At 46.4% G+C, this 21578-nt stretch overlaps 2 protein-coding genes across 2 annotated transcripts in view; one reads left to right on the top strand and one right to left on the bottom strand.

The window, feature by feature from the left end:
• The window catches only part of LOC147097365 (dual oxidase maturation factor 1-like), a 60231-nt gene that overhangs the window by 18037 nt on the left and 20616 nt on the right, over window positions 1–21578 (top strand). Inside the window, 2 exon segments of the mRNA XM_085972003.1 lie at window positions 21304–21338; window positions 21341–21465. Of these exon segments, the coding sequence (XP_085828129.1) occupies window positions 21304–21338; window positions 21341–21465 (160 nt within the window).
• Window positions 1–21578, bottom strand: part of LOC147097366 (sorbitol dehydrogenase-like) — an 80732-nt gene that overhangs the window by 50989 nt on the left and 8165 nt on the right. The gene's annotated exons all lie outside the window — the stretch shown is intronic.

Genomic DNA, 21578 nt, shown 5'->3' with positions numbered 1-21578 from the left:
AGTTTTCCTATGTTTTTGGGGTGATCTCTATTGATATATTTGACAGGTCTTCCTGTGAAGGGAGATTCCCTTCTCTGATTGGCTCCCCATGGCCCATGTGGTCCCAGGGATGCTGCGAACTACCTGCGCCTCTGGGATACATGGGCCCTGCGCACCGGCAGTTTGGAGAGGCCCAGCATCGGAACTCTGTGCCTCCCGGGAGCCCTCCGGTCCAAGCGCAGATTTTTCCAGATCACCGGCCTCCCGCGGAATTTCTGGGCCCAATGAAATTTATGAGTTTATTCTGCCCCACTGCTTTGGTGGCCTTGGGCAAGTTGTCCCACAGCTGAACAACCAGTCCAGGGAGATGTTTGAAGCTACCACACCTGTCCCCCCAAACCATCCATTGACCTTCAGGGTCAACACTCCCAACAGGATCTGTAGGTTCTTCCAAAGCCTTTGCCACAAACACAATTTATCGTTCAACCTGCAGAAGTTAACATAATCTCTCAGAGAGAAGGAGGAAAAGTATACGAGGGTTTCTTCTACTTCACCTCTGAACAAGCACGTCTCAAGAAATGGAATGACTTGCGGGTGGTTTGCAATGTACAGAGAGAGAGAGAGAGAGAATCTTATCACGTTGCTGAAAATTGCAAGATGTTTCACAGTAGATCATCTTTAGGGTGCAGCAACGGTAGTCATGTGGGCAAGTATGACAGCAGTTCCGCACCACCAATTTCCCTCAAACAATGAAATTAAGGACTTGTTAAACTGATTATTTGATGAGGGCATGTTTACCTGGAATCAAGTACATTACTAGCCGCGCCTCTAGCCAAGCTGTTCCAGTACAGCTACAACACTGGCATCTGTCCGACAATGTGGAAAACTGCCCAGGTATGTCCTGTCCACAAAAAGCAGGACAAATCCAACCCGGCCAATTACCGCCCCATCAGTCTACTCTCAATCATCAGCAAAGTGATGGAAGGTGTCATCGACAGTGCTATCAAGCGGCACTTACTCACCAAAAACCTGCTCACTGATGCCCAGTTTGGGTTCCGCCAAGACCACTCGGCTCCCGACCTCATTACAGCCTTGGTCCAAACATGGACAAAGGAGCTGAATTCCAGAGGTGAGGTGAGAGTGACTGCCCTTGACATCAAGGCAGCATTTGACCGAGTGTGGCATCAAGGAGCCCTAGTAAAACTGGAGTCAATGGGAATCAGGGGGGAAACTCTCCACTGGCTGGAGTCATATCTAGCACAAAGGAAAATGCTTGTGGTGGTTGAAGGTCAATCGTCACAGCCCCAGGACATCGCTGCAGGAGTTCCTCAGGGCAGCATCCTAGGCCCAACCATCTTCAGCTGCTTCATTAATGACCTTCCCTCCAACATAAGGTCAGAAATAGGGATGTTCGCTGATGACTGCACAGTGTTCAGTGCCATTCACAACTCCTCAGATAATGAAGCATTCCATGCCTGCATGTAACAAGACCTGGATGATGTTCAGGCTTGGGCTGATAAATGGCAGGTAACATTCGCGCCACACAAGTGCCAGGCAATGACTATCTCCAACAAGCAAGAGTCTAACCACCGCCCCTTGACATTCAACGACATTACCAAAAGTTGCGACACAGGTTAGCAAGGCCATAAGAAAAGCAAACCAAGCACTAGGGTTAATTTCTAGAGGGATAGAATTGGAAAGTAGGAAAGTTATGCTAAACCTGTATCAAACCTTGGTTAGACCACACTTGGAATACTGTGTACAGTTCTGGTCGCCATATCATGAAAAGGATTTAAAGGCACTGGAGAGGGCGCAGAGAAGATTTACAAGGATGATACCAGAAATGCGAGGGTATACCTATCAGGAAAGGATGAACAGGCTGGGTCTCTTTTCTCTTTAAAAAAGAAGGCTGAGGGGTGACCTAATAGAGGTCTTTACAATTCTGAAAAATTTTGAGAGAGTGGATACAGAGAGGATGGGCTCAATTTTAATAGCCCCGAGAAGGCGGGTCTGTTGCGAAAATCGGGAAAAATGGCTTCAGACACCCAACCCACCTCCATCCTGCCTCCACCCGATTTTCGTGAGTGTCTGTTAAGCCGCTCCCAAACTGACCCGACTGGAACCGGTGGGACAGGTAGTTAAGGCAGTTAAGAACCTGTTAACTGCCTTGCTAATCCTATTTTGATAGTGGTTTCCCATTTTTGTGCCTCTGGCTCCTGTTTCCCGTCTTGTCAGAAACAGGCCAGTTTCAAGGAGACGAGTTGCTGGAGGACATGATTTGTATGCATTGGTGGAGCGCTTTAAAAGCACCCCTGAAACATGACTGACATTCAAATGCAACAACTTTGCTGTTGTAGGTATGGGATAAGATTTTGCACGTCTACTGACCTTCTGACTGTTCAAGCTGACACCCACCTGCAGTGTGAACTGAATGAAATCATTTCAGGCCACTTCGACTGTGCGCTTGCAAGCTTGTTGCCTCAAATGAAATCTATAGCAAGGGGATGGGAAAAATTTATGTCCTCTCATCCTGATCTTCATAATGGGAGGAGCAGCAGCCACATGGCACAGTGCAGATCTTCCTGGGAAGAGGAGGAGAAGGAGGATGAGGGGCGTCTTGCATGCCCTGTTGTGACCAATGCAGCATCCCTCCAGTTCACTGCTGCCTGTCAAGCAGGGTATGCACACTGCCATGCCACATTCGCATAAGCTTACTGTTCAACCATAGGTGGCCACCATATGGCTCTGTAATTGTAGGCGACATTAGTCCATTGTCATACATCATCTCTGCTATACCCTGTTATTTCCTATCACTTTCACCATCAGCATTACAAAACCAAGTCGCTCTGAGCCCTCAATGTGCATTTGCCATTTCCCAGAACACATAGGCCACACAATCAACTGTTTGCCATAATTTTTCTTTACCACATGACAAAAGGATCATAAACCAACCACAGTCAGAAAAAAAAGACAAAACAGCCACGTGAGTCCCCTTGTGACTATATGTGTGCTTCTACGTGGTGCTACCCCATGACTTCAGCAGATGTAGAGGCACCTTGCTGACTCAGATGCTGCGCCTGCTTAAACACCTTTGGCAGGCGTCCTCTGGGTTTGGGAGCCTGGGAGGGCTCTTCAACAGTCTGCTCTTCCTGCGGCTGTGCAGGCAGGGGCTGAAACGGCCATCTCAGTTGTCTCTGCAAAGTGTGTCTCTGACCGAGGGCTCCACAGTGGCATGGTCATGTGAGCACTTGGTGAGGGGCCCACACTTCCTTGTGTCCTGCCAACAACATCCCTCTTATGGGTCAGCCGCACCTCAGTGCTGGCAATTGGCTGGAGGGCACCTTGCTGCACATCAGGGGGGCCATGAGGACCTGTATCTGTACTAGCAGTCCTCATCACAAGGACATCCATCTGGTCTCTCTGCTCAATAGCTGCCCATCTCTTCTCCAGAGATGACAATCTATTTTGAACAGTCACCATGTTTTTCTGACTCTGGCAACTTATTTTCTCCATGGCGGTAGCCATCCTTTCCATGGAGGTTGCCATCCTATCCATGGTGGTGCGTGCATGTGCCATTGCCTCCACCACGGCAGTGCTGATGTTACAGATGGACTCCTCCATTCTCTCCACACTCGCAGTAACCCTGGAGGCAAACCTTTCCAGAAACTCCTGCACTTGTTCCTGTATTTCCCAAACCACTCTTTTTCTGGATGGCCCCCGAGGCACAGCATCTGCATGCAGATCAGCAGAGCTAGGAGAGTCCAGCGACCTCCGCCGAGGACGCACTGTGAGGGTGTCGGTCAGTTCCTTCAGTAACCCCTAGATGGCACCTTCACTGGTTGGTTTCCTTTTGCTAAATTGTTACTTGTTTCTCCTGTTTATTACTTAACTGCCTTTTATCTGGTTTATTGGTTTCACCTGTTTTTGCTTGTATTTAAGTTCGGTGGTTTCTTCCCTCTGGGCTCAGTCCTGACAAGGGAGTCAGTCTTGACTAGGTGCTCAGTTTTGGACAAGGTGCTCAGTTTTGGACAAGCCGGTTGCCCTGTGGTAGCTTGTCTTGAGCTCAGTTTGGACAAGCCGGTTGCCTCATGGTAGCTTGTCTTGAGTTCCTATCTTGACAAGCCGGTTGCCCTGGGGTAGCTTGTCTTGAGCTCAGTCTTGACAAGCTGGTTGCCTCACGGTAGCTTGTCTTGAGTTCCTATCTTGACTAGCCATTTGCCTATGTGGTAGCTTGTCTTGAGCTCCTATGTTTTGTAACTGTTTACCTGTGTGATTCTAGTAAAGTACTGTTATTTAAGACTGCATATCTGCTTCTCGCCTCGTCTGTCTGCACTTAGGTCCAGAATCAGCCTCGCCCGGACAGCACGGCCCCGTGTCTACACGGCCCTGTGACAGCAACCCTGACATTCTCCACTGCTGTCGCTGTCTCCACCATCTGCTGATGCTCACTTGTGTGCTGTGATAGACCAGGTGACAACAGTACTGTAACTTGTGATAGCCCCACCGAGGTGTGCGTTGCTGCGCTGGTGCTGGGTGCGCTGAGTCCTGGTGGCGCTGCTCCCTCAGAGGCTTCAGGTTCCTCTGAGGCGTCGTCTGATTCTTTGTCCTGGATCGTGGGGAGGGGGGCGCTCGATGGTCCTGTGGGAGAATAAAGGCATGATTTAGACATCTGATATTGATGTAGCAGACACATCCTTTTGTGCATGATACAACGCGCTTGTCTATGAACATCATATGCCATTGCAGTCAATCACTAAATGTCAATGAGAGGGATGAAACTCTATTATGTCACCAGCTTCCTCTAGTGTGCCCGTCTCTCCATCGCCCACTTCCAGGTCCTCGCCACCTCCAACAATATTGTATGCAGCCTCCTCAGCACTGGTCAATGTGGCTAAGGTTGGTGTTCCTCCTCTAGTCAGTGCTCTCTCCCTCTTATTGTGGGCTATCTTTTCCTGCAAGGAAGGACACAAGCGGAGTTTCAACCACAGTGATGGAGTGAGTGTGAAGAATCCCTACCATAGAACCTTTGAGGGAGAAGAAGGGGTGAAGTGCCAAGAGGAAGCTAGCTCCCTGTGTGTTGTTAGTTGTTGTCACTGCATAACAGTGAGAGCGAGTCTAAGGGGTGCATACGCAGGATGCTGAAGTGATTCAGTGCAGAGACAGAGATGGATAGGAAAGGGTGCAAGGGAAGTAAGGGTAAGGTGGGATGTGAAGGAGGAGGCTTATAACGCAGAGTGCTGGTGATGAGAAGAGAAGGGAAGCAGATTGAAGGTAAGTGTGATGTGATACTCACTTTTGATGTTCGCACAAGATCATTAACTGTTTTCGGCACTGGATCCATGAGCATGAACAAATGGACCTTGCGCTGACCTCCTCAGCAATGTGCAGAAATTTTAATTTGAAACGTGAGATGGCTACTATATTAGGAAACATCGGTGATTTTGATGAAAATGTGGAGCAATGGTGCGCTTATACGGAAAGTTTTGACTATTTTGTATTGGCGAATGCGGTGGCAAACGAAAAGGTCGTGCCTACCTTTTTGAGTGTAATGGGGCCGAAGACATTCAATTTACTTCACAACCTTGTGCAGCCAGATAAGCCAGGGACTAAAACATATAAGCAACTAGTGGAAATTCTTGGAGCACATTTTTCACCAAAACCTCTGGTTATTGCTGAGAGATTTAGATTTCACAAATGGAATCAAGAGGAGGGGGAATCAGTGACGATGTTTATTGCTGCTTTAAAAAGGTTGTCAGAACACTGCGAGTTCAAGGAGGTGCTGAATGACACCATTAGAGACAGACTTGTGTGTGGTCTGCAAAGTGCAGCCACACAGAAGCGCCTTCTTACTGAGGACAACCTTACTCTTGAAAAGGCCATTGAAGTTAGTGTCTCCATGGAGATGGCGGAAAAGGAGGCTCACCAGTTGAGTTCAACAGGGAGAGTTCACAAGGGGTCGTCTGAGCCTAAAGGTGCGCGGAACGGCACATGTTACCATTGTGGGAAAATGGGCCATCACAATGACTGCTGGTGTACGGAGCTGGAATGCCGAAATTGTGGCAAAAAGGGTCACATTGAACGCGCCTGTAGAGGTAAAAAAAAGAACAGACAGAGCTGGGAAGCATGAAAGCAAAATGTCTGTATTTGGACAAGAGAGGAAAAAGAGTGTTCATTCAGTGCAGTATGATGGAACAAGCAAAACAGAGGGGAGCGACACCTCTGAGGAAGAAGAGGTGCACATACTGACAGTTGCAGGTGGTTCAAATGGCTACTGGGTGTCACCACTGGTGGAGGGGCAATCAGTGCGGATGGAGGTGGACACAGGCGCGGCTGTGTCCCTTGTTTCAGACACTGTCTACAACAAAATGCTAAAGCATCTTACCCTTCAGCCAACAAACATTGTGCTAAAGACGTATACCGGCGAACCTGTGGCCATGAGAGGCGCCATTGAGGTGACAGTTAAATTGAATGGACAGACTGCGAAACTGCCACTATATGTGGTAAAGGGAAATTACCCATCGCTACTGGGATGTGCGTGGCTAGAGAAAATCATGCTGGACTGACCTGCAGTCCGCATGATGTCAAAAGGGGAGTCAGGTCTGACTGCAGTGTTAAACAAACATGCAGAACTCTTCAATGGGGAACTTGGGAGCATGAAAAAGATCAGCGTGAGACTGGACATTAAACCTCACAGCAAGCCAAAGTTTCACAAAGCCCGACCTGTACCCTATGCAATTAGGCCAAAAGTTGAGGCTAACCTGGAGGCCTTAGTCGAGAATGGAGTCCTGGAGCTTGTGAGCGTGAGCAAATGGGCCACACCCATTGTTCCTGTCCTGAAAAAGGATGGATCTGTTCGAATCTGCAGGGATTTTAAAGTGATTATTAACCCAGTGCTATCTGCGGAACAGTACCCTCTTCCCCTCATTGATGATCTTTTTACGGGCCTGGCCGGAGGGCAAAAGTTCAGCAAAATAGACTTATGCCAGGCTTATCTACAAATGCATGTCGATGACAAATCAAAGGAGCTGCTGACAATTGTGACACACAAGGGGCTATACAGGTACTGCCGCCTTCCGTTTGGAATTACGTCGGCCCCTGCTCTATTCCAAAGGGCAATGGATCAGATTTTGAGTGGACTGCCAGGAGTCCAGTGCTACCTGGACAACATCCTTGTCACTGGGACAAATGAGGATCATCTTCTGAACTTGGATGCGACACTACAACGACTGAAAGAGTACGGACTCAGAGTTCGTAAAGACAAATGTGAATTCTTTCAGTCTTCAGTTGAGTACCTGGGGCATGTGATTGACGCTACTGGCCTGCATAAGGCGCTGTCAAAGGTCAAGGCGATTGTGGAGGCCCCAGCACCCCAGAATGTGAGCCAGTTACGTTCATTTCTGGAGCTACTTAACTACTATGGGAAGTTTATTCCAGACTCAGCAACTGATGTAACGGCTTCAGCAATGTTGCTATGTCAAGGCAAAACATGGAAATGGACTGAACTGTGCAACGAAGCTTTCGCCCAAGCAAAGAAAGCATTGCTGAAATCGGAGGTCCTGACACTTTGACCCAAAGCTGCCCGTGCAGCTAGCATGTGATGCGTCACCATATGGTGTGGGAGCAGTCATATCCCACATCATGCCTTCTGGTGAAGAGAAACCTATCGCCTTCACATCACGCACCTTGAACAAGGCCGAGAGTAACTATGCACAGATGGAGTGCGAGGCCTTGGGAATCGTTTTTGGAATTCGAAAATTTCATCAGTACCTGTTTGGGAGAAGGTTCACACTCCTGATGGACCACCGTCCATTGACTTCAATCTTCGGGCCCCACACCAGAATTCCGTCTCTTGCTGCAAGCAGGATGCAAAGGTGGGCTTTACTGTTGTCAGGACACACATACGACATCAAATATCGCAAATCAGACTTGCACGGCAACGCAGACAGTCTCTCGAGGCTACCCTTGCCTGTTACTCCCCCAGAGCCTCGTCAGATAGACATCTTCTACTTTAGACAAGTGGAGGGAGCACTTGTCACGGCAGTTCAGGAGCGAAGGTACACCCGCAACGATCCAGTCCTGTCTGAGGTAATGGACGATGTCATTCAAGGGAGAGCTATAGGAGATTCTCCTAGTTTGAAACCTTACGTTTCAAAAAGAAATGAGCTCTCCGTCCAGGCAGGTTGTCTTCTTTGGGGACGCCGTGTCATCATTCCGCCACCTCTGAGGGAACCTATACTGCAACAACTTCATACAGGCCACAGTGGGATGGTTCGGATGAAGGAAATGGCAAGAAGCTACTTCTGGTGGCCAGGTCTCAATGGAAATATTGAGGAGAAAGCCAAAACATGTTCCCCATGTCAAAGGGTCCGGAATGTTCCACAGCTGGCAACCCTACACCCCTGGGATTGGCCTGCAGAAGTGTGGCAGCGAGTACATGTGGACTTCGCCGGTCCTTTTGAAGAGAAGATGTTTATGATGGTTGTGGACGCTCGTAGCAAGTGGCCGGAGTTCGCTGTGATGAGGTCTACCACGGCAGAGAAAACAATTGAGAAACTTGGTGAGATGTTCAGCCATTATGGCTCACTGGAACAACTCGTAAGTGACAATGGTCCACAATTTGTCTCACAGGAGTTTGCAACCTTCCTGCATGTGAATGGTGTCCAACACATCAGGTCTGCGCCCTATCATCCCTCTACTAACGGCCTGGCAGAAAGGTTCGTGGAAACTTTGAAGCACGCCTTGAAGGCATCGCAAGATCAGGGCTCAATCCACCAACGTCTGAACAGCTTCCTGTTGTCCTACAGGAACGAGCCACATGCCACAACCAAAACTTCCCCCGCTTCGCTCATGATGAAGAGGCAGTTGCGGACAAGTTTTGACTTACTCAAACCTCCAAGGGCAGAACAGGTTGTCCATTGTCAACAGCAAGCTCAAGTTGAAAAGAGAGAGAAAAGAGCCAAGGAGAGACGGTTTCACCCTGGAGAGCACGTCCTAGCTCGAAACTACAACACTGGACCGAAATGGGTTCCTGCTACGGTGATCGCGCAGACGGGCCCTGTGTCTTACACGGTTGAGACTGCCGAGGACGTCGTCTGAAGAAGACACACAGATCAACTGTTGCTAGGAGCAGAGACAGCCACAGAGGCTCCAACGGCTGGTTGGCCTGAACTGTTTCTGGATGATACCGCAAACCAGCATCCTTTGCCACAGTGCTCTTCTCCAACACAGGAAGTCATAGAGACTGTTCCACCTGTGCAAACTCCTGACTTTCGACTGACACAGGCACCTTCTCCATCCAGGCCTTTGTCAATGCCTACTGCTGTGGAAGCCAGCGATGACCGCCGGTATCCTGTCAGAGAGCGGCGGCCTCCAAGACGTTTGGATCTGTAGGCTTAGTGACTTACCCACAAGACTGGGGCAGAATAAACCCCAGGGTAAAGTCAGGGTTTGAGGCAGTCTACCTCTACCCTTGATTAGTTGAGTGCATTGAAAGTAACTTACCTGTTGAGGAATAATGTGGACCTTACATAACATATTCCTCCCCTCTTAAATGAATTGTGTGTTCTCCTCCCACCTGCGGTGGCGCTGTCACAGCAGATACGTGGTTGGGTGTTCTCTTGGTTAAGTTTAGCTCTCTTTGTTCGGAACTCTCCAGAACGTCCCTTTCCTTCCTGAATAAAGCACTTCATGTTTGAATCTTTGGGTTCTGAGTTCTAATTGTGTCTAGGTAGAAGGGTACCGACACAACAGTCTTAGGATCAAAGAATCATGGAATAATACAGTGCAGAAAGAGGCCATTCGGCCCATCGAGTCTGCGCTGGCTCTTTCGAAGAGCAATCCAATCAGTCTCCCGCTCTTTCCCCATAGCCCTGCAATTTTTTCTCCTTCAAGTATTTATCCAATTCCCTTTTGAAGGCTACTATTGAATCTGTATCCACCACCCCATGAGGCAGCGCGTTCCAAATCCCATCCACTCGGTGCGTAAAAAAAAAAAAGTTTTTCCTCATGTCGCCTCTGGTTCTTTTGCCAATCGCCTTAAATTGTCGTTGTCGTGATGTAGGGGGACGTGCCTGTGAGGGTGCCAGTCGGTTCCCTCTGTAACCTCTAGTTATGTGTGAACCTAGTAAAGTTCAAACAAAGTACTGTATATTTGCCTCTCGCCTCGTTTCTGCGCTTGGGTCCAGAACCTACATTACCCGGAGAGCACGGCCCCGTGGCTCCCCAACCCCGTCACAGTGCCAGCCAATTTGCCTGCAGCAACTTCCGCTGTAGGAATCCGAGAGCTTGTCCCAACAGGACCACCGGCAGCCTGCAAGCCATTCTCCCCCCAAACCCAATGCCGTTGTCCTGGCTTTTGCACATCACCAACCCAGGTCCTTAGCCACAGGGTTGTCAATCAACAGGTCATCCCCTACTCCGAGGGCTTCTCAAAATCTGCGAAGTGTTTTATCACAGTAAGAACTATCAGGCCGCGATTTTGCAAATGGCTGCGGCTTGGGAGCGGGTCAGCTGGTTTCCGGGTTCCAGTCCCGCCCCCAACTTCATCCGGCCAATGGATGTGATTTTACGTCGATTGACCTTGTTAAGCCCCGCCCTGCAGGCTTGCCGGCCAATTAAGAAGAAGCGGGTCAGATGACGTCATTTGATGACGTGTCAGCTGCCGGTTTTCTTAAAGGGACCATGCATAACTTTTCTTTGACAGCATTGAGGTGCTGCAAACACTGACAATGACTGTTCACAGGTGAGCTCTTGCACCCAGGCTCTCCGCTGACTCCCTCCTTAGGCTAGAACAGATGGCAGCTGCAGGTGAGGTTACAGAAGCGATCTGTCACTGGCGAGAGTGGTTCTCCCAATGAGGTGGGACCAGACATTCAATTCAAAACTTGTTACCTACAGAAAAGTCTAAATGCATTAAAAATGATTTTCCCAACATTTTCTTACCTCTGAAACTCACCAGTGTACCACTGGATCCTTCACACCACTTCTGCAGCTGTCACCAATGCACAAACACTACAGCAGACTCACAACACGCCACACTTACCTGGCGTGGTGTCCAGACGTCGGGAAGCCTGAGGCAGAAGCGGCAAAATTGAAGAAGAGCCTGTTAACAAGTATCAAGTACCTGTTAACAGCCAGGTAAGTGGCTATAATCCTCTTCCCGCTGCTAGGTGTCGTGTCCATGCGCAAATCGGGGACCCGACACTTGGGAAGATTGATTGGAGGCGGGTTGACAGCGGGTTTCCATTTTGCCATTTTCCCACCTCCAATCCCGCACTCTGAGGACCGGCAGAATTCCGGCCTGTGTGTGTCTAACTCTTTAGAGAAAGACAGTATTTTCAGCGTTGCCAGACTCCCCCAAAAGGAAGCCATGTGCACTTGTATAGATAGGTATTTATCCCTGCTTTCTCCCCATATCCCTTGATCCCTTTAGCCTTAAGAAATATATCCAACTCCTTCTTGAATATATTTAATGAATTGGCCTCAACTGCCTTCTGTGGTAGAGAATTCCACAGGTTCACCACTCTCTGGGTGAAGAAATTCCTCCTCATCTCAGTCCTAAATGGCTTACCCCTTATCCTTAGACTGTGACCCCTGGTTCTGGACTCCCCGGCCATCGGGAACATCCTTCCTGCATCTGGTCTGTCTAGTCCTGTTAGAATGTTATAAGTTTCAATGAGATCCCCTCCCATTCTTCTTAAAACCTACCTCTTTGACCAAGCCTTTGGTCACCTGCCCTACTTCATCCTTATGTGACTCGGTGTCAGATTTTTTTTTCTTAAAATACTCCTGTGCAGCGCCTTGGGATGTTTTACTACGTTAAAGGCGCTATACAAAGACAAGCTGTTGTTGTTGTTGACTGGTCATTCATCTTCTTTGCCATTTATGGCACCTTGCTGTGCGCGTAGTGACTGCCACGTTTGCCAACATCACAGCAACCACAGTTCAAAAACAAGTCCTTAGACGTTGAGCATCTTTAGAAGTCCTGAGGATGGTGATACCTCTCTTTACAAATGCAAGTTCTTAGTACAGATTACAGTGATGAAAAAAGAAACAACTATATACCACCTTATCAATCCCCAGAAATAACTTAAAGTGCGTCACCTAAAATTAAATTAATTTGAAGTAGTTAGTTTACCATCCAACATGGAAGCCATTTTGCACACAGCAAGATCCCACAAACAGCAATAAAATTGCATAGCCAGTAATCTGTTACTTTTAGTAGGTTTAGTTGAGTGTTATCCCTCAACCAACATCAGTAAAACAGATTATCTGGCAATTATCACATTACTGTCTGTGGGGCCTTGCTGTGCGCAAATTGGCTGCTGCACTTTGGGATGTCTTGATGTCGTGAAAGGCGTTATGTAAATGCAAGTTCTCCCACTCTCTAGAACACAACCTTGGTATAACATAAATCTTGGCATTTGGCTCGGTCCCAAAGACAGCAACACAGTGATACTGCAACACGGAGAGGGTCTATTGTATATCTTGGAGGAAAAAGAAGCAAATAAGTGCTTTTGCGAGTGTTCTTCAGCATTGATTCCAATTAACATTGGACCTTCCTTCGGCCAGTTGTCCTTACACATCCTTCTAAGCAAGTGCCTCCCAGTCAATTTATTAATTGACCAACCAAAAACTATCCACAATTTTAATTAAAGGTTAAATACAAGCAGCAATTATTTAAAGATAGAACATTCTTTCCATAGCTAAGAATTGTTCATTGTTATATTTCATGCACACTAGATGAACCAGTTTAAAACGTACTGGTGGTGTGTGCATTGAATGAATCATTGATGAGTAATAATTGCCAAGTCCAGTACCTGGGGCAGATATGTAGCCTTATGTAAGTTCCTGCATTAGCCTGGCTCACATCCCATTAAAGTTCCATATCATCATCGTACAATAGCTGATTGAGGTACAGGAAACTCTCGATTTACCGGCACCTAAATAACCGGAAATCTCTGTTAACTGGCAAAATTCAGGAGTAGGTTCAGGTAAGTTTTACAGGAAACTTTTTTTTATCCGGCACCGATGGGACCGACGTGGTGCCGGTTCATCAAAAATTCCGGATAACCGAACGCTATAGTAAAAGATACGGAGAGCTGAGAGCTCCGTATAAAGCAACAAACCCTGTTGCTTAGCAACAGGTTCAGAACAATGGCCACAAGTTCCAAGCGTCTCTGTAGCTTAGCAACAGCTGCAGCCACACCCTTGCACAGCAACAGATCGGGGAAGGCAAGTACAATATGAAGTAAAACTTACCTGAACCTGCTCCTGAATTTTTCCGGTTAACCGAGATTTCCGGTTATTTAGGTGCCGGTAAATCGAAAGTTTCCTGTACTTCACATTAGTGGCCGTTCCTGGATCTGTGGCCGTGTAACTGGGGTTCCTGCACCTGTTGCTATGCAACAGGGACGCCTGGATCTGTGGCCGGGGTTCCTGCACCTGTTGCCATGCAACAGGGACGACTGGATCTGTGGCCGTGTACAGGGCTCTCAAAGCTTTTACTATACCTCTCTGTAATCCGGAATTTTTTATAAACCAGCACTGCACCGGTCCCGTCGGTGCCGGATAAAAAAGAGTTTCCTGTATAATCATTTCACCAAAATCCAGGAATAATTGACTATGGACAACACAGGCCAACCAAATAATAAGGTCGTGGGGATCAGAATGGTCAACTAGGCTGCCAGAACTCCCAACACCTGTCATCTCATCTTGACACTAAGGGGTGATTTTAACTCTACCTGCCTGGCGGAAACTGTGTGTGTAGGTAGTTGAATTGCCCAAGGTGATTTATCCACTGATTTCCCGCGATCTTGATTTTAAACTGCTCTTCTGAGGTGGGGTCTCTCTTTAAATATGCAGATCAGGGTCTGATGATGTCATTCAGCCCTGATTGCCAGTTTAACTCTGGCCTGAGCGGGGAAAGCTCTCCCACCAGGTGAAGACAGCGAGAAGATCCAGGGACCCAGAACAGGACAAGCAGGAGTGTTCTTCTGGGCCCCACAAGAGAGGCTCAGGCCCCCTCTACCACAGACTCTCACCTTCCTTCTGTGATACCCTCTCGAGACCCCCCTTCCCGTGAGTTAACTCCTGCTGCCAAAATGTCCGGTCCCGCCAGCCAGCTTCCACTCCCTGTAGTGGAGTCACACCTAGGCCAGACCAGGTGAAGGGGGGCAGGATTCTTTTACTGAAGGACATTAATACAAGCAACCAGCAGCTTTAATGGTCACTTTCCCCCCCCCCCGCCTGCCTTCTGTGCAAGCCCATAAATTATCAGATCTATTGGAGTCAATTTGATAACTTGCTACGGTGGGAGTTGAACTCATGACCTCCAGGCTGTTGGTCCCATAACAGAACCTGTATCTTATGGTTGGGATTTAGCCATGGTTCGGCGGGCAGCACTGTCACCTCTGAGTCAGATGGCTGTGGGTTGCCAGAGACTAGTCCCACAAAACTGGCACTCCAATGCAGTACTGGGGGAAGTGAAGCACTGCTGGAGATGCCAAATGAGACGAGACGTTAAACCGAGGCCCCGTCTGTCCTCATAGGTTGATGAAAAAAATCCCATGGCACTATCTGAAGAAGAGCAGGTGAGTGCTCCCAATGTCTTGGCCAACATTTATTCCTCAACCAACACCCAAAACAAATTGCTTGTAGATGGGAGCATAAAATTGCAAAGAGACGTTGATAGGTGAAGTGAGTGGGAAAAAAACTTTGGCAGATGGATTTCAACTCAGGTAAGTGCGAGCACATCTGTTTTGAACCAAAAAAGGATAGTTCCGAGGATTATTTAAATGGTGAAAAGCTTGTAACAATGGAGGTCCAAAGAGATTTAGGGATCTATGTACGCAGATCACTAAAATGTAGTAGTCAGGTATACAAAATAATCAAAAAGGCTAATGGAATGTTAGCCTTTATAACAGGAGGGCTAGAATACAGGAAACTCTTTTTTATCCGGCACCGACGGGACCGGCGTGGTGCCGGTTTATCAAAAAGTCCGGATTACAGAGAAGTATAGTTAAAAGGTACGAGAGCTCTGTACACAGCAACAAATCCAGGCTTCCCTGTTGCTTAGCAACATGTGCAAGAACTCCGGCCACAGACCAAGCATCCCTGTTGCTTAGCAACAAGTGCACGAACCCCAGTTACACAGCCACAGATCCAGGAACTGCCGCTAATATGAAGTAAAACTTACCTGAACCTGCTCCGGAATTTTGCCGGTTAACAGAGATTTCCGGTTAATTTAGGTGCCGGTAAATCGAGAGTTTCCTGTATAAAGGAGAGGGAGTTTTGCTACAGCTATACAAAGCCCTGGTTAGACCACATCTGGAGCACTGTGAGCACTTCTGGGCACCACACCTTGGAAAGGATATACTGGCCTTGGAAGGAGGGCAGTGCAGCTTCACCAGAACGTTACCAGGGCTCCAAGGGTTACATTATATGGGGAAATTACTTAATCTAGGCTTGTATTATCTGGAATATAGAAGGTTAAGGGGTGATTTGATTGAGGTTTTAAGGAATTGATAGGGTAGAGATAGACATTTTCTGCTGGTGGGGGAGTTTAGGACAAGGGGACATCACCGTAAAATCAGAGCCAGGCCATTCAGGAGAGAAGTTAGGAAACACTTCTTCACACAAAGGGTGGTAGAAATGTGGAACTCTCTTCCGCAAAAAGCAGCAGATGCGAAAAAGAAAAAGAAAGACTTGCATTGATACAGCGCCTTTCATGACCACAGGACGTCTCAAAGCGCTTTACAGTCAATGAAGTACATTTTGAAGTGGAGTCGCTGTTGTAATGTTGGAAACGCAGCAGCCAATTTGTGCACAGCAAGCTCCCGCAAACAGTAATGTGATAATGACCAGATAATCTGTTTCAGTGATGTTGATTGAAGGATAAATATTGGCCCAGGACACCAGGGTAAGTCCCCCGCTGTTCTTCGAAATAGTGCCGTGGGATCTTTTACGTCCAGCTGAGAGAGCAGACGGGGCCTCAGGTTTAACGTCTCATCCGAAAGATGGCACACTCCGACAGTGCAGCTTAATTAATCATTTTAAATCTGAGATTGATAGATTTTTATTAGACAAAGATATAAAAGGATATGGAGCCATGGCGGGTGGATGGAGTTAAGATACAGATCAGCCACGATCTCAATGAATGGCGGAAGAGGCTTGAGGGGCTGAATGGCCTGCTCCTGTTCCTATGTTCAGATCTCACAGTGTGCCCAGTTAGTTAGGTTTTTGTTCCTTGCCCTTCAACTCGAAGTTTTTCTGCGCCGCAATTTGCTGGAAGTGTGAGCTGATAACAGGGCGGCGAGGGCAACGGGGTATCTGGGACCTTGGTGAACGACGGGACCAACAGTCAATCTCCTTAACCAGTGAGATTTAAGAATTGAGAAAGAAACAGAGGAACGACGGAGAAGGAAATAGGTGAATTAGGGTCAAATTAGATAATAGGAAGAGAAATAGAGGGAAAGAAAGATTGGCTTAAGAGAGAGATTAAAGAGACAGAAAGGAAAAGTAAAACAAAATGAAAAATTAAACATTTTTAATTTAAAAATCTCTCAGAACAATTTGCTACCTGTAGGAATGAGACTCCACAGTTTCATTTGTTCCCTTTCTGAGCTGGAGAGGGTCAGTGGCATTGCAAGAATATAAATCTTGTCATTAAAAGGGTCCTTACGCTATTAAGTACCATGAAGAAATTTCTTCTCATCTCAGTCCTAAATGGCCGACCCCTTATTCTGAGACTGCGACCCCTGGTTCTAGACTCCCCAGCCAGGGGAAACATCCTCCCTGCATCTACCCTGTCAAGCCCTTAAGAATTTTATACCTTTCATTTTCCTAAACTCTAGGGAATATGGGCCTAGTCTGCTCAATCTCTCCTCATAGGACAATCCCCCCATCCCAGAATTAGTCCAGTGAACCTTCATTGCACTCCGCCTAAGGCAAGTATATCCTGTACACAATACTCCAGTCCAGGTGTGGTCTCACCAAAGCCCTAAATAATTGGGCTTATTTACTCTTATAATCCAATCCTTTTGTAATAAAGGTTAACATAATATTTGCTTTCCTAATTGCTTGCTGTACCTGCATGTTAACTTTCAGTGATTCGTGTACAAGGACACCCAGGTCCCTCTGAACACCAACATTTCCCAATCTCTCACCATTTAAAAAATACTCTGCTTTTCTATTTTTCCCACCAAAGTGGATAACTTCACATTTCTCCACATTATATTCCTCCTGCCATGTTCTTGCCCACTCACTTAGCCTGTCTGTGCCCTCCTCACAACTTACATTCCCACCCAGCTTTGTATCATTAGCAAACTTGGATACATTACACTCGGTTCCCTCATCTAAGTCATTGATGTAGATTGAGAACGGCTGAGGCCCCGAGCACTGATCCTCGCGGTACCCCATTAGTTACAGCCTGCCAACCCAAAAAATAACCTGTTTATTCCTACTCTCTGTTTGCTGTCCGTTAACCAATCCTCAATCCATGCTAGTATATTACCCCTCAGTCCCCTGAGCCCTAATTTTGTGTTATGACCTCTTGTCTGGCACCTTATTGAATGCTTTTCTTTTAATCTGTGTTTATGGAAGAAGCCAAGACAGTACCTGAAACATGCCAGATTGTCATGGCAACTGTAGGTAGGAGTACATCTATGGTAAAAGCCAACTATTCCTTGTACCGGTGCCCAGTCCAGTAGAGATTTAAAGCCTGAATAATGTTAAATTCCATCGACAACAGCTGGCATTTAACAAAGCCCATTTAATGTGGTAAATGTTCCAAAATGTTTTACAGAGGAAAAATGGATGTGAAGCAGTAATAGAAGAATTAGGAGAGACGGCAGGGAGAGAACTAACAAAGTGAAGGGATGGAGGGAAAAAAGAAAGACTTGCATTTTCTATAGCGCCTTTCACAACCACCGGACGTCCCAAACTGCTTTACAGCCAATGAAGTACTTTTTGAAGTGTGGGAAACGCAGCAGCCAATTTGCACACAGCAAGCTCCCAAAAACAGCAATGTGATAATGACCAGATAATGTGGATTGATGGAGAAATATTAGCCCCAGGATACTGGGGTGAACTCCCCTGCTCTTCTTCGAAATAGTGCCGTGGGATCTTTTACCTCTGCCTGAGAGAGCAGGCGGGGGCCTCGGTTTAACGTCTCATCCGAAAGACAGCACCTCCAACAGTGCAGCACTTCCTCGGTACGCACGGGGTACTCACCCGTAGGCCCAATGGAAGCGCCGGTTTCCTGCATGCACTGCGCATGCGCGGGAAACCAGCACTTCCGTTCCTGAGAAAGAAGGGGTTCAGAGTTCGAATGCGTGCGCGGGAGAGGCTGCACGTACACATCGAACTTATGGTTTTTTTGCAGGTTTTCCCGGGCGTAAGGCCTGCTTTTTACAAGGTAAGTGGTGAATTAATTAAAATTAAAACATTTTTTCCACAGGTTTATTATTTTTAAATACTTTAAAGCAAGGTAAGTTTATTTTTAGCCCCATTAGAAAATAAAATTATTTTTTTCAAAAATTTAAATTATTGTTTAAAATAGTTATTTCATGTAATGTATAGTTTATTTAAAAAATGTGATTTAAAAAAAAATTATTTGAAGATTTAGTGATGTTTTGAGGCTGTAGTATTTATAGGTTTGACAGGTCTTCCTGTCAAACTTATGAATGGAGCATTCCTGCTCCGATTGGCTCTCCATGGCCCACGTGATCCCAGGGGACGCATCGAACTAACTGCGCCCCTGGGATACGCAAGCACTGCGCGCCGGCAGTTGGAGCAGGCCCAGGACCGGAATCCCACGGGGGCCCACAGCACAACGGCCGGCACGCTAGGTAAGTGCAGGTCGGGGGCTTACACCCGCGGGAAGCCCCCGACCCGAATTTCTGGGCCATTTACCTCCAGTTACACACACTCACTACAATTTTTGTTTTGTTCGTGCTGTTTTGGCAGGGAATGGATGCAAGTGATCTACCCAGCTCAAATTATCGCTATCTGAAGTTACGCTGCTGATAATTCTGTCAAAGCAGCAGGCTGTTACTTTGAACTCGTGTATTGGATTACACCTCCATTAGGTCACCCCCCTCAGCCTTCCCTTTCCTAGAGAAAAATCATTCTTGGGTTGAGAAATAGCTTCAATTGTTTCCTGATTCTTATAAGTCATTCTTACATAGAATTACATAGAATTTACAGCACAGGAACAGGCCATTCGGCCCAACTGGTCCGTGCCGGGGTTTATGCTCCACACGAGCCTCCTCCCACCCCTCTTCATCTCGCCCTATCAGCATAACCTTCTATTCCTTTCTCCCTCATGTGTTTATCTAGCTTCCCCTTAAATGCATCTCTGCTATTCGCCTCAACCACTCCCTGTAGCAGCAGGTTTAACATTCTCACCACTCTCTGGGTAAAGAAGTTTCTCCTGAATTCTCTATTGGATTTATTAGTGACTATCTTATATTGATGACCAAAATAACAACAGAAAATGCTGGAAAAACTCAGCAGGCCAGGGCAACATCCATGGATAGAGAAACAGAGTCAATGTTTCAGGTCGAAACCCTTCGTCAGAACTGAGAAAAAAAGCAGGAAATGAAACAGATTAAAAGCTTTTTAATCTGTTCCATTTCCTGCTTTTTTCTCAGTTCTGATGAAGGGTCACAGACCTGAAACATTGACTCTGTTTCTCTCTCCACGGATGCTGCCTGGCCTGCTGAGTTTTTCCAGCGTTTTCTGTTGTTATTTCGGATTTCCAGCATCCGCAGTATTTTGCTATCGTTATATTTATGACCCCTGGTTTTGGTTTCCCTCACAAGTGGAAACATCTTCTCTACATCTATCTGATCAAACCCTTTCAGAATTACATAGAATCTTTAAGACCTCTATCAGGTCACCCCTCCGCCTTATCCTTTTTATTTTAGAAAAAAGAGCCCCAGCCAGTTTAATCTTTTCTGTTAGATATAACCTTTCAGTTCTGATATCGTCCTTGTAAATCCTTTTTGCACCTTTTCCATATCCTTTTTTATAATATGGAGAGCAGAACTGATCACATTACTTCCTTATTCTTCCTGCCAAAATACACCACCTCACATTTATCTATATTTGCCAATTAAACATCCATTTGACAAGTTTATTAACGTCATCTTGTATTTTGTGGCAGTCTGCCTCATTATTAGCTATACCTTCCCATTTGGTGACATCCGCAAATTTTTTAATTGTACTTCCGATTCTGGAGTCCAAAATCGTTTATGTAGATGGTGAACAGCAGTGGTTCCCAGCACCGATCCCTGTGGAACACCACTTCCCACCTTCCACCAGTCTGAGTAACTGCCTTTTAACCCCTACTCTCGGGTTTCTGTTTTTGTAGCCAGCGCGCTACCCATTCCGCTATTTGTCTCCTGACTCCACGTGCTCTGACCTTAGTCGCAAGTCTACCATGCAGCAATGCCTGCCGGTTTCTCAGTGGAAAAATGGGCGGAAGTGTGAATGGGTCGCACAGCCCCTTAAAGGGGCTGCGCACCCAAAACAAAAATTAGAGGGAACATTGCTATGCAGTATATCGAAAGCCTATTGAAAATCCAAATATATTCATCTACTGCATTACCCTTGTCTACTCTTTCCATTTCGAAAGCCTATTGAAAATCCAAATATATTCATCTACTGCATTACCCTTGTCTACTCTTTCCATTTTGTAAGCCTATTGATAATCCAAATATATTCATCTACTGCATTACCCTTGTCTACTCTTTCCATTTCGAAAGCCTATTGAAAATCCAAATATATTCATCTACTGCATTACCCTTGTCTACTCTTTCCATTTCAAAAGCCTATTGATAATCCAAATATATTCATCTACTGCATTACCCTTGTCTACTCTTTCCATTTCGAAAGCCTATTGATAATCCAAATATATTCATCTACTGCATTACCCTTGTCTACTCTTTCCATTTAGAAAGCCTATTGAAAATCCAAATATATTCATCTACTGCATTACCCTTGTCTACTCTTTCCATTACTTCTTGAAAGAATTCAATCAGGTTGGTCAAGCATGACCTTCCCTTTTGAAATCCATGCTGACAACTCTTTATTATATTTGCAGTCTCTAGATGTTTTTCTATTGCATCTTTGAGTAAAGATTCCATTATCTTTCCAAGCACAATCCACAGAACATTTGCATCTGCTTGACCTATATTCCTGTAAAGTATGGTGCTTGGTAATGACACTGCCAATCGAAGCACATCCACTTCAGTATCGATAGGTTGTGCAGTTTCTCGCTGGTTCACCCTAGCCCTTAACATCTTCACTTGTCATTTCCAGGTATCCGCGAAGGACGGCAAAGATTACCTTTTACGATTGCCCTTCTATCCAACACCAAGAATACCAGTGGTGTTCAATACCATCCAAATTGTGATTATTATTACATTTTTAGTCTTCCTAGTGGCCTTTCTCGTTATATGCTTAGGCATTCGTGGGACAGAAGTAAGTATCTGTTTTATTTGGCATTTTATCAAACACCCAGGAATGATTACAAATTTAATGAAGGGGTTTAGATGGGTTCTCAATCAAATCCTTAGAGCAGAGAAGATTAAGGG

The sequence above is a fragment of the Somniosus microcephalus genome, chromosome 32, assembly GCF_052327205.1.
Source record: "Somniosus microcephalus isolate GS21.2 chromosome 32, FLI_Smic_1.0, whole genome shotgun sequence".
Classification (NCBI taxonomy): domain Eukaryota; kingdom Metazoa; phylum Chordata; class Chondrichthyes; order Squaliformes; family Somniosidae; genus Somniosus; species Somniosus microcephalus.
This window is presented reverse-complemented; position numbering and strand designations above follow the sequence as displayed.